The 13,576-nt window shown below is 42.6% G+C and overlaps 1 protein-coding gene across 1 annotated transcript in view; it reads right to left on the bottom strand.

The window, feature by feature from the left end:
- xpr1a (xenotropic and polytropic retrovirus receptor 1a) overlaps nt 1–13,576 on the bottom strand; it is a 67,292-nt gene that overhangs the window by 3,320 nt on the left and 50,396 nt on the right. Inside the window, exons 5-12 of the mRNA XM_070832403.1 lie at nt 10,126–10,346; nt 9,796–9,945; nt 9,598–9,681; nt 8,650–8,731; nt 8,323–8,510; nt 7,756–7,935; nt 5,427–5,595; nt 4,475–4,675 (exon numbers count right to left, since the gene is read on the bottom strand). Coding sequence (XP_070688504.1) covers nt 4,475–4,675; nt 5,427–5,595; nt 7,756–7,935; nt 8,323–8,510; nt 8,650–8,731; nt 9,598–9,681; nt 9,796–9,945; nt 10,126–10,346 — 1,275 coding nt within the window. The remainder of the gene's footprint in view (nt 1–4,474; nt 4,676–5,426; nt 5,596–7,755; nt 7,936–8,322; nt 8,511–8,649; nt 8,732–9,597; nt 9,682–9,795; nt 9,946–10,125; nt 10,347–13,576) is intronic.

The following is a 13,576-nucleotide window of genomic DNA, read 5'->3' as shown; positions in this document are numbered from 1 at the left end:
TGTACAGCAGCTGTGCAGCTCATTCAATCTGACTCCACCACTCAAATTGTCAGTGTGCAACAGAAGGACATGAGCAGGATATGAGTGTATTCCTCTGAGGTGATTCTAATTATTAGCTATCTGTTCTACTGTATGTGTATGTGTGCAATGTGCCTCTGTGTGTGTGTTTATCCTCACTTGTTTGAACCATCAACAGAGGACAGACTGACGGAATAAGCAGAAGCATTTGCATGTAGACCACATATGTTTATATGAAGTATTCAAATGAAGGTTTGTTTTTTGAAAGCATGTCAATAAGAATAAATGTCAGTCGCGTCATTCTGTCCCAAACAGCGTGTCCATCTAACTGAGTTACTGTTTATGCTCTGAATAGGGTGAGTACCCACACGTACCTACATGTCTGCAGTGGCAGACCGTGCTAAGTGCATGTTGGCTCTAGTGATAATAATAATAATCATTTGTCGGCCTGTCCACAGCTGATGAGCATTTAACAGTCTCTGAGGTAGTTTACAGCTGTTAGATGTGCTGTATGTCAGAGTGTGATTAGCTGTGCTCTGCAGCGTCTGTGTCTCTATGCAGGATCACCGTGGAGGTGGTTTGCCTGATCCTCACTGGGTGCTGATATATAAATCAGCACCCAGTGGCCTAACACCGTGACTCACACAGACACAGACAGCAGCCACCAGACAGAGACCAGGCTCACTCCCATTTGTCACAGTCACTCCTCCTTCCTGCTACCAGCCAACGAGACGCCGGGGAGCAGAGCGGAGACATTTCTAACAGAGAGTTACTGCTGTGCTGCTCTGTTAGCTGCTGGGTCCATTGTGCTGTTTGCTTCTTCAGCTGAGTGATGGGATGGAAGTAGTCCCTGCGGCCACACTGAGATTTCCCAGCTGCAAATTAAACTTAGTCCAGGACAATAGACTCTTTTCACTGGAGAATATCCAGTGATGTGATTTCCCCAGCTTGTAAAGTGTTGAAGTATTTAACCCTTCAGTTGCTGTTAAGGCCGAGGTTTTTTACAATCCGGCTGGTTAGCCACTGGCCCATTAAAAGGTTAAGCATTGTGAGATGGGCATTGATTGCTCAGTGGAGGCTAACAGTGGTCACCGGCTCCTGTCACACACACTTAACTGCGATACGTCTGAGACACACACACACACAGACACACACACACACACTAAAACCATTTATGCAACAAGTCCTCATCTCACTGATGGAAAGTTCACAACAACAGCAATCAGTCCCTGCGATTAAGAGTGATTTCTCATCAGTTGCCATGGTTGCCAACTCAATCCATCAACAAGCAAATTAAGAATAGATTAATTCCAACAGTAAAACGAGTGATTTACGACAAGATTGTGCAGTCAGTATGAGTTTGGTGAACGTGACTCGGCCCGATGCTGACATATACAGAGGGTACATTTTCACCCGATGGTTAAATTGGCCCATGTCTGGCTCCATAAATATATCAGCTGTAGCAGGAACAGGGGTGAAACGGAGTTCAAGCAGGCAGAGAGACAGATTTGACTCAAAGTCGTGTCTTTTATCTTCATTGGTTAATGTGTGTGTTTGACTGAGGGTGTTTCTGTGTGTGCTGCAATTCCTCTCCTTATAATGAACGAGGGGTCAGTACATGAAATGAAGTTATAAAAGCTGTCAGCTCTGAGCTCATCTCTATTCCAGCAGAGTCCAGCATACGTGTGTTCAGCCCCGGGCTGGTAATTACACTCCTCTCCTCTCCTTCTCCTCTCTCATTTCTCCCAATTATGCATATTTTGATATCTATTAAATCTGTGAATCATGAAACCTGTCATGTCAATCTCCCTCCCCTTCCTCTGTTGCTGTCTTATTTTCTCTGTTACTTCCTTCCTCTCTTCATCTAGCCTTTCATTCTTACCTTCCCCTCTTAGCTCTATCAACTCTAAATTTACCGATCCTTCTCTGAAGCTTGACTCAATTTCTTTCCACCCCATAACACCACGGTCAGCCTCTCACACAGACCAGTGGGAAAAATCTTCCTCCTTGGTCATGGTTGCTTTGGGGAGTTTTAAATGTTGATGAATGTCACAGACTGAGAGATGTCTATCAAACCATCTGTTCACTGACAACACAAACACCTCTGTACTTACTCTCTTAATGTCTTTTATTTTGTCATATACCCTGTCAATTTTATTATTTCCTTCTTCCGTCTATCAGAGGCTTGTGCTATTCCAGCCCACCATGCAACACCCCATCCTCTTGTCTTTGTCTGTCCAAGAGATAAATCCCACAGGTTTAAATTAGCATTAGGCCTGTATCTCCCTCGAATCTAAAAGAGCAGTAAGTCTCAAGCCAATGTACATAACACTGAGCCCTGTATTGATCCTGAGTAAAGTAATCTGCTTTATTGCCATGCCTCACACTGTATCTTACAGGGTTTGGGAATTGCGCCTGAATCAGGAAATCCTCCATCATCTCTCTGGTTACAGGCCTCTGAGCATCTGCTGCGATTACAGTTTCATGACAGTGTCCAATCAGTTCTTCACAGAGCTGAACTGAACGTCTCACAGAGGCTTCATTTGCTGCACCACATCAAAAATGATCAAACTGTCAAATCCCACGTTGACACAACACAACCTGCCAAAAAAGTTTGAAACTGCTTCACACCAGAGAGGAGACTGTACCTGGTAACATCACAGGTTTACATCTGCAAAAGGAAGAACTGGACACCGAACACCACTCAGTCCTCCATAGATCAGCCCATGATTTATTCGTTGCATTTATGGTTTGAGTATTTCGCTTTCCCGGAGCTAAACATGAGCCATTCCAGGAATGAGTGAGGTAGTAAGGCAGTGAGGTCACACAGAAACCTTCGGGGCTGTGATCAGGTTAGCAATGAAGGTGACACATTCACAGACGCTGGGAGCTATGCCAGATACTGACTGACACTCCAGCCACCTTTTACAGCTGGACCCAGCGGTGTGAACACGACACCAACCTGCTGTCTTTTCTGGCAGGTGCTGGTTAATGCAGACAGACTGGGCATCATCTGCCCTGCCAACAGTGAGACTACAGAAAATATCAGTGGTAAAGGCTCTTTTCACACCCGTACTTTGCTTTTTCATTCCTTGAGAGGACGTTTATTTATCATTTCCATATTTGGATGCAAGATATTCTGACACAAGTGCCTGTATTTGTTGATCAAAAGCATCAACAATTACCAGAACAACAATCTCTGCAGAGAACACATCAAATATCTCCACAACAGGCAATTTCTTCAACCATCCATTCACTAAAAAACGTGTGTCTGTGTGTAATCTTCCCACCCTGCTCCTTCCCTTAACCAGCAATTGGTCTTGGTCTCCATTATCATGCAGGATGAAAGACGGCTTCATACAGAATAAGACATGAAGAGAGGCCATTAGTCTACAGGCTTCAGACCAGAGGAGGAAGGAGGATATGGTTTAATGGACGCCTTTCCTACTGAGCTGTGGAAGAAAAAAAGAAGTCAGTCCATCTCTCTGTCTCTCTGTCTGTCTGTCTGTCTGTCTCTCTTCCCGGTTCGTTTAACATCGGATCAGTGGCGGTCAGCTTAGGAAGCAAGCATATTGATTTGAATTTATATTCAAAAGAATAAAGTCAAGCTGGGAAATAACATTTAGCCTTTTGAAAGGTTGAAGATGAAGTTTCATAGCTGGCATTTTGCAGGCAAATAAATATATAAACATATCCAACAAGAGTTTAAATGTGCGAGCAGCAGAAAAAAAAACTGCTTTGAAATGAGCCGTGTGGACAAATGGAGAAGTGAAATACAAAGGATGCATGCAGAATGGATGCTTTTATTGCCTGGGTGCTGTGTCTTTGAACATGTACTCCTTTGTGATATGGCTTCTGAATCTGAATAATTGCAGGCTAATTATGAAGCTGTCAGACGGAGAGTGACTTGATTTTTAATGGTAACCACCTTCTCTCTTCCTTTGGTTTTCTCCTTACAATCTTTGTTTCTGGTGAGTCTCAGCTAGGAGTATTTCTTTCTCTCTACATTTCTATTTTGACACTTCTCCTGTTCTCTGGTCCATCTCTTCCCTCCTGCTCGCAGATTGAAAGCAATATTGCAAGAGCAGCAACTGGTCTGTGGCTGTGCTTGACAAAACCGTTCTCATTTCCATTATAAAGCTCTAGGCACTGACGAGGAAACCAAGGCCAACTTCAGGCATTTGCACTCAAGGTCACCCCTGCTTTCTCAGCACACATGACTCAATAGAAAGGCTCAAAAGCGTGTGTGTTGTTGATATGCTCCTGTAACAGCAACACACAAATAACGGTACTTTGGTTTGTAGACTTTTACCTTCAGACAGACTGACTTTTGTCTCTTCTGGGCTCCTCTGTGATTCTGAGCTTGGTTTTTACAGTGACAGAAGATGCACTTTTACACCAACACATTCACTCAGCTCAGATCAAACCTGACTGTAGATGTGTTTGTGTGCCTTACCTCTGTGTGTGGCGTAGAGTGCGGCGAAGGTGACGACAAAGAAGGTGGTAGAATATTTCCCAGCATTCACCAGGTGAGGGAATGCCCTCTTGGTGTCGCGGTAACGCCTCAGGCATTGGATGAAGCGGAACCAGGCGGGCAGACACTGGATGATGGCACGCAGACCGTACGAGTAGCTGTGGCACACGTAGTCATCAGGGTCTGAAACAGAATAACATGATGCATGATTACATTATAATTTCTTGTTCTCTTTTTCATTTTCTCTGCCTTTTCTCAGACATAATGTCCTTCCCACATTCCCATTCGCAAAGGCAAGCTCATCATTATGAGAGTCACATTGTCAACCTCTGTGTGGCCAAACATTTCCGGTCCATTAGCTCCGTGTTAATTGGCTGTGTGAAGGCCGAGGTGTCGCTGTTGGTGGAGTGGATGGACAGCAATTAAAACCTTATTCACATCGGATTTCCTGACGGGACAGCTCAACTGCCTGGCACGCTGTCAACTTATTCAGTCACATTCACAAACAAAAGATTTGTGTCTTTATCACCATATTGTGATGTGATGCAGCAGATGAGGCATAAAAACACACAAGATTACCGACAAATATAAGATTTCAGTTAGCGTACGTATTTAAATATCTATCGTCTAGATGTTACAGATCAGTCTGTAATACTTACTGTATTTCAGGATTTTCTTATGTTAAAGTGTTGCCATCTAATGTCTTGTTTTTGTTTTTGTGTGTTTTTGTCTTCCCACTTTGCAAATGCCTCATTTATGTACATCTACTTCAGTTAGTGCATTTTCCTTAAAAGAACATATATCCATAATCAAAACCAAAAGTGGATCCAGGAAGCCAAGGCACACTGTTTTTAGCTGTTTTACAACAATGTTTTTGGGAGATTTCTTTCTGTAACGGGGCATTAATCCTCCAATCCCAGGCCCCATGGATCACCTTTAAACTTGGGCAGCAGGCCCTTGCTGTTGCTCCACTGCAGCTCAAAGACGTAGAAGCAGATGAGATACTCCAGGTCCATCAGGACAACCACCAGAGAGTTGAGCTGATCAGCCAGCCAGAAGTCTGCGAACTCCACTCGGTGAAACGGTGCTGTGAAGACGCGAAACTGGAAACAGACAAGAGAGGAAGGAGGAAAGGTGGAAAAGATTAAATCAGGTTGAAGAAACTAAGAAAAACGTATCCACCTCGAGTTTCAGAAAACACCTTGGCTGACCTCACTGCTCCAAAATTGTTGGAGCAGTGTGTGTGTATGTGCTTTCAACACCGGGACTGTGTGAGTCAACAATTAATTAGCATGCAATTGTCACAGTACATCAGTAGAGGCGTGCAGAGCAGGGAACAGCCTCTATTAATGATCTGTAACACACAAAGGGATAGAGCCTCTTTACAATCATATCAGCTCACATAGGGCAGGACTAATGACTCACACTTTGCAACTCTGTGCATGTATTTGTTTATTTGTGTCACTACTGACTGATGAACTACACAAACACATAAACACACCTAGCAGTGCTTTGTGGTGTGCTTCGGCTTCTATGGGCATGTTATTTGGGATATGACTATTGGCAGGAACTCAGTTATTGACCACGCTTTGTAAAATGATACAACACCGCTCGACTCTTTCCGTTTACCCCCCGAGGCCACATGTGACATTCAGCAGAGACTGTATCTCTCTCTCTACATGCAAACACCACTCACACTCTCCTGCCACTGCAAATGTCAAAGAATATTGATCTTTATTTTTTTACACATATTACCTCATTGCATATTTCTCTTCACCTGTCAATCAAAGTCTGTATTGATCGAATGGCCATCTCACCGATATCCACTTTATCCGTGTGGATGTCTCAAGGCTAAGCCTGCTGCAGTGATTATGTTGGTTAGGTTTTCATTTCTTGAGCAAACACTGGTAATCCAGGTGCTAGCTCCACAGTTTGCCCCATAATAAAATCTTTGTCCTCTGACTGGATTTTATGGTCAGGGGAAATTAGTACATCTGGTATGAGCACATTTATATCATCTAGAAAACCAACAACATTTTGTTTGTTTGAACAGTTTGTTCAAATAAAACTACAATTTTTCCTGAAATATCCTTTATCACTTATTACTTATTCCATGCAGCTACATGTATGACAACCATGAAAAACGGCTCATATAGCTCTCCGACAGCGTAGGTTGTTATGATTGCTCAGGACCAATCAAGACTGAGGCTGATCATGGAGCCACATCAGTGGAGGAGGGCTGAGGGAGTGTTGCTGAGGACTGTGGGGAGCTGTGAAGGAAAGGACAACAATATGAGGAGGGGGTCTGCTACTGCTGCTGGGGGAGACACAGGGAATGAGGGAGGGAGGCTGGAGGAGGAGGAAGAGGAAGAAGAGGAGGAGGGACAGAGGAGCTCAGGGCATCAGCATACTGATAGATCCATGCCTGTAATGATTGCACAGTCACAACCTCCACCTCCCCTGGGATGAGGCTGCATTCTATTATCCCCCAACCCTCTGCCCTCTGTCTCGCTACACTCCTCCTCTACATACACACACACACACACACACACACACACACACACACACACACACACACACACACACACACACACACACACACACACACACACACACACACACACACACACACACACACACACACACACACACACACACACACACACACACGCACACCCCACCCTCTCTCCTGCATCCTTGTAGCCGGGCTTAGACAAAGAATAGAGGAACTGAGGAGGATTTTGTAAACATGTGACTTGAGATAGATGTCTGAATTGTACATGTATTCATTGTGTCACACACACGCACACGCACACGCACACGCACACACCTTTTGGAACACTATATATATTTACAATTTTGTCATTCTCTTTAATACCAAGTACAAATTTCGCATTACACCTGGCTCTGCACTTAGTGTCGCAAGTTTCTTCTGTCTTAATACCATATCCAATCCTCAGCCCACATACTGAGCAGGTATTTCATCTCATCTTGTTTGTATTTAGTTTATTTTGTTGAGAAATTACTTACTGCTTGCACACAGTTGTCAACATTTGTCTTTGTGTATTCATGAACTTTGACTGTCGGACTCATTCATCCAGCAAGAATTACATTCTCCTTATAAAACACACTGTAGTCAGACACATTTTCAGCTTGCATGTGATTGATGGCACCAAAGCTCAGGTGGCATCATTGTAATTCTTTCAAACTAAAGCAGCAGGGGTGTAGAAGAAACGCTTAGATAAATGAATGAGTGGACTGACCAGCAGCTTGAGGAGCCAGAAACGTGATTTGTAGTAGCAGGTCTTGAAGGGGTTGATGAGGAAGAGCACCATGAAGCCATAAAGGATGAGTGGGTTGATCTGCATGGGGAGGTAGGTGTACTCTGAGTAGAGGCAGGAGAGGATGCTGAGACACCACAACACACCCAGGAAACCAGCAATCTGTAGCAGCCGGAGGAGAAACAGAGGAGACTGGCATTAGGAGAAAGCACTTTTGACAAATAATCACGATTATTAAGGCAGTCTGAATAATTCAGTGCAAATGTTGTTGTGTTTTGTATAAATAAAAGCCTGTGGACATAACGAATGTATCATTTCTGCTGAATGAAATCTTCTTATATTACATGGTAATGCGTTTCTTGAATCATGATTACCCAAATGAATAAAAATCCCATTCTTCCCTTTTGCATATTTATAAAAGGCAGCATTACCCATATAAGTATGAAAACTGTTGGTTTTCCTCATTAAAGAGAAAAGGTATATTTTCTGTATAGTATATATTCATTCAGTGACAGAAATGATCGTTTCCATTTGCTTCCCCTTTCTGACCTCAAACAGGTGTTGGTGTGACAGGTTGTTTCGGGGATTGATCTCGAAGATGAGGACATGGTTGACTCCAGCCTGTCTCCATCCGTACGTGTTGATGCCCAACAGGAAGAGGAACTGGATCAACAGGAAACCGCCCCGATAGATCCGCACCAGTGGCCACACGTTCTCGAATCGGATGAACACAGCACCTGATAAAACCACAGTGCTGTAATCAATCCCCAATCATCAATCAAGCCCTCTATTAATCTTAAACAATCTACCAGAACAACTACTTATCTTACAGGGACTCAACAGGATATGAAAATTCTGAATGTCTTTGTGACCTACCAGAGAGAACGAAGGAGATGGCGAGAATGATAAAGAAGCCGCAGTAGAGACCGACGCGAAAGGTTGTCCAGGCTAAAGCGGGCTGAACCAGACAGAAAAAAACATTAATAATGCTGATAATGTTGTTAACAGTAATTAATAAGACACCTGACTACTGTATATGCTTTATATTAAGGTGAGATACTGTATGTGCACACAGATTAGTCCTTTTTTAAACTCAAATAAAACAATGTAAAATTGAATGTGCCTCCATATGAAGTCACTCTGACTCCTTTTATCTGCTTGAATATATTTATTATTCACATGTCTGCGGGGGAAATGGAGAGATCAATATTCACATAGCACAATTCAAGTCAGACATGACAGTAATTAATGCAGTAATAACAGTAGATATAACATAGGGGGGTAAAGTGCCACTAGCCTCAACTGTTCCTGAAAGATATCCTGTCTGTTCAACGATGGAAAGGCACTTATAAAATCAATACTGGAGGCTCTCATGCTGTGTCTCTCCTTTTCTCTTCCCATCTTCCACTTCCCTCTCTCGCTTTCTCACAACAAACCTCTCACCTTTTGCTTTTAATCTTTTTCTTTTAATCACAAACAAAACATCATAAAACCAACATTACAGTAAGATAAAAAAAAAGATTATTCTTGCAGTGACACCTAATCTGTATCCAGGTAATTTTATACTGCAGATTTAGGGTTCACTGCTTGGGGAGACTTAGGAAAGTGTAAAATATGATATTTACACACTTTTACTGTCATTCTGTTTATTTGATGGAAAAATGCCTTGTCATTATTGATCTGTCACTCTGCATTTGCAGCCTGTAAATCTACACTCCAAGCAGGGAACAATTTGTTTTAGAGGTGACAGGTCCAAAGGTTTGAGAGGCACATGTTATGCTCATATCATTAACTAATTTCCAGTGTAACCAGCCGTACAGCTACCTGAGCTGCCCCCAGTGGAGGAACTCTCAACCTCTTCATGGCCCTCTGACGATCGCCTCCCTCCAGCTCTGTGGTGACGAGGGTCTATACACACACAAACAACAAACAATGATTTTATGTATATTTTTTGTTTTGTACCAACATTTGTGTATCATAGTGTGTATATGCGTGTGTATTTCTGCAAATGCAAGCAGGCACCTCTGTCTCAGAGATGAGCTGTGTGATCTTCTTGCAGGTGTAGAAAGGTGCCACCTCCACATGAGCCACACGCCAGTCGGCCCCGCGAGAGGTGTCCAGGATCTTGTCATGTTTCTTCAGGATTTTACGGAAACCAGTGAAGTTCAGGTTCTGTGGACGGCAACAAGGAAACAACTGTTACATATCCATGCCGGAGAAAAAGACTGGAAGATTGATTTAATCCAAACACAGTGCTGCAGGAAACAGAAAAATACAACATGTATTTAAATGAAAATGTCAGTGATTATTTCTTCCTCCCTTATATTGATATTTTGCTTTAATTTCTCTGACCTGGTAGTTCTGGAGCAGGATGAGGCTGAGGTAGAACTCGCTGAAGGCTAGCTTCAGGTCCTTGATGTTGTGGTGTTTGCAGCGCTCCTCCTGCGACAGGTGGAACATGGTTTTGCGTTTCCGCAGGCCGGGCGGAGCGTTACTCTCACGCTGAGCATCCAGTGAAGACTGCAGCTCATTCTGCAGCGTGGCAAAACGCCTCTGGGCTTCAGCAAGCTTTTCTATAGGTGGGAAGACAAGAAAGTAATTAAAAAGGGGTTTTAATTCTTTGTATGGCATATGGTTGTTTATTATTGTGGTGATTATAATGCACCACAGTCATATTTATGCTTTCTCATAATGAAAATATCAAAAGAAAAAATGAATGAGGGTTATGAATTACTAACTACTTAACTAGCGTTAATAAGCAGAGCAAACAGTTCCTCACTCTGTTAGACTTGCGTTTTGGTAATCTAGTGCCTGACAAACTTAACTACTGGTAAGAGACATTAGCTGCTGATGTTGGACATGCTTCAATAACCAGCCGGAGAGGGTGACTGCTAAAAACAACCCTTTTATACATCCTGTCTCCTCTGCTCTGCTCTGCACTCCTGTCCTGCTGTCTCCAGGAAGCAGAAGCACAGAAACTATTAGGCTGAGCTGACATGTAAATGCTGCACAGAGAGGAACCATTATCTGGGTCAGAGATAGGTTAATATACCCAGAGAGAAGGGGGTGGGAGCAGGAGGGAGGGAGGGAGGGAGGGAGAGAGAGAGAGAGAGAGAGAGAGAAAGAGAGAGAGAGAGGCACACAGGGCCTGGGCAGTAACCTGCATTTCATTAACTTCTCTTGAACCTCTTCTACCTACTTTTCCAACACAGATTAGTCTTCATTCTCTTGCTTCTAAAGCCTATTTCTTATCTCTTCTCTTTTCTTTTCAAATCATGTTTTTTTTTCCCCCTTTACGTTTGTCCATTCTCGTCTTCCTCTATTCTAATTTGCTAAATTGATTTGCTAAAAACAGGACAACAGACTTGTTGGCAGTTTGAGTTGCTGATTTTATTAGACAATCAGTCTATGAACGTAGCAGCAACAAAGCTCACAATCACACCGACTAAGACATGGAGTATTTTCTATAATTGTCATTTTCATATATGCAGCATGGCCAGTTATGACCAAGAAGAGACATCTGAGTGTGTTAAATCAGTGTGCTGGTTGGCTTATGCACATCCTTTCTCATCAGCCAGATACACCAGGGCTTTTAACTCATCAACTGTAATTTCTATTAGTTAGACAGCTAGAGTATCTACTCCTGTTTTGAGTATTTTCATCCACAGGTGGTATGGAAACCTTTAAATGAACAGGCCTGGAGTCACAATAACAACAGTGCTCTATGTGACTGTACCAAATTTGACGTGGTTTAAAACATTACTGACAGTCCAGAGAACTGTCGCTCCTGTGGCTGTGATGATGTGGAGGGCACAATGGTGACTTTCACGGTCTGCTGCTTGAACACACACACACACACACACACACACACACACACACATCAGATATCACACTACCTTTGTTATGCCCTTCTTCCTTCTACTCGGCTCATACAATCTGCCACAACAACACTTGGATGAACACATGAAAACAGCAGAAGGCGTGAGAAAGTCAAGATTAAATCTGAGGTCTGGGACTGCAGTGACAGCTCACACCAGAGGAGACGTCTGGACAGTTCACCTGTGTGAGGCTAATGAACCTTAAACAGGCAGGTGTTGGCGGTTCAGATTTCCACTGTTAATGGGTTTAGTGGAGAAACGTAAAGAGTCTGCTGCTCTTCCTCAGCTGTCAGGAACAGAAAGGGTTAAAGGATGTTCTATTAAAACAGCAGTCTGCAAGTCTGTCTCTTTCTTGTTGGAAATTAAAGTGTTGTCCAACAGGCTGGGTTTCAGCGCAATGCAGCAGAAAGGCTTTGAGAGGTCAAACGACCCCTTTCAGAGGTAGATACAGAGAGAAGGAGCTATGTGGAGGCAAGTGTCTTGTGTGAAGTCAGCATGCAGTTTATCTCCATCTATCCACTGCTCTCTCACAACCTCATCAGCTTTTTCAAACTGCTACACACTCACGCGCACACACACACAGGCATGCACAGTAACTGGCATCAGATAAAGCTGCCTGTCGGACACAACTTGGCAATATCTTGCTTCACCCTCCTGTGTGTGGAGGATAAACAAGACGTCTGGGTGCAGGAGGGAGACGCTGATGTTTTCATACACAACATTTCACCGACGTCACACCTCTGGTCTGCTGAGGGGACAGTGACTCACTGACTGTAATACTGATGTGATGTGACTCTGCTGTCAACAGTTTTAGACATGTGGTACTGAGTACATCGGAAAGGAAAACTAACTGTTTGTTCTGTTCTTTCCTTCTTTTCTCTTTTCAGTCATATAGACAGACAATAACATGTGTATACGAGAGGGATGGTAAGATTCATCGATTTGCATCAGTGCACTGGCATAAAAGTTCATGAAGCCATTGTCCTGATTAAAAAAGTGTGGCCCTAACATCTTAAGATTGGTAAAATCTGATTTGTTATCTAAAGTGAAACCCTGGAGAGGATCATGGACGCAATCGTGTGAGTGTGTACATGCCTTTATGTCTGTCTATATGCAGCTTAGGAACTGAAATCCATAACAAATGTTTGGTCTGGGTTTGAACCAGATCACCTGCAGATTAACTCCATACCCGGTATGTTATGATCCACTAAAGCTAGGCATGATATAACATGAATAAATCCCAGTTTCTGTTACCTTCGCTGCCACGTTGACTGTAGAAGGTTGGTTGGAAAATTTTTCACTGTGCCGTATTTCTCCGGCATAATTTATGTTAGCACATTCTAATGTGTATTTGTAATGCACACAAATGTTTCTAAAATTAGGCCATTTGTGGTTAAGCTCACGTTAGGTTTTAGGTAAAGTGAAAATGTCGCTTTATTTAGTTTGCTGAAGAACCAAAGACATAAAATCAAACCCTCTGTACTATTCTGAATTATAATATATTCTTTTTCATCGCATCAAATCACATTGTGTTGAATAAAATTGTGTTGCATCTCACTGTATCACAGGGGGTGTATGTGTATCACTGTATCATAGGGGTGAATCGTATCGTACTGCATTGGTAGTTGTGGAGTGGAGATGTGTATCTCAGTGGCATCAGTGATGGAGATGTACGTCCGTAATATACGAGAGACAAAAAAAAAAAAAAAAAATCAATAATGAACACAGGTAATAATAACAGACAAAATAATAAAACAAAGTTGAAATAATAGAAATTTGTCAGTTATAAGTTATAATTGCTGACAAATACTGCTCATTAATAAACATTTCATGTCCTTATAGCTGCGTAAAACTACATTATAGTGTTTTACATTCATTAATTGTTTACATACTGTTTTAAAGTGCTAAATATGGGGACTTAAAGT

The sequence above is a fragment of the Pempheris klunzingeri genome, chromosome 6 (assembly GCF_042242105.1).
Source record: "Pempheris klunzingeri isolate RE-2024b chromosome 6, fPemKlu1.hap1, whole genome shotgun sequence".
In the NCBI taxonomy this organism is placed as follows: domain Eukaryota; kingdom Metazoa; phylum Chordata; class Actinopteri; order Acropomatiformes; family Pempheridae; genus Pempheris; species Pempheris klunzingeri.
This window is presented reverse-complemented; position numbering and strand designations above follow the sequence as displayed.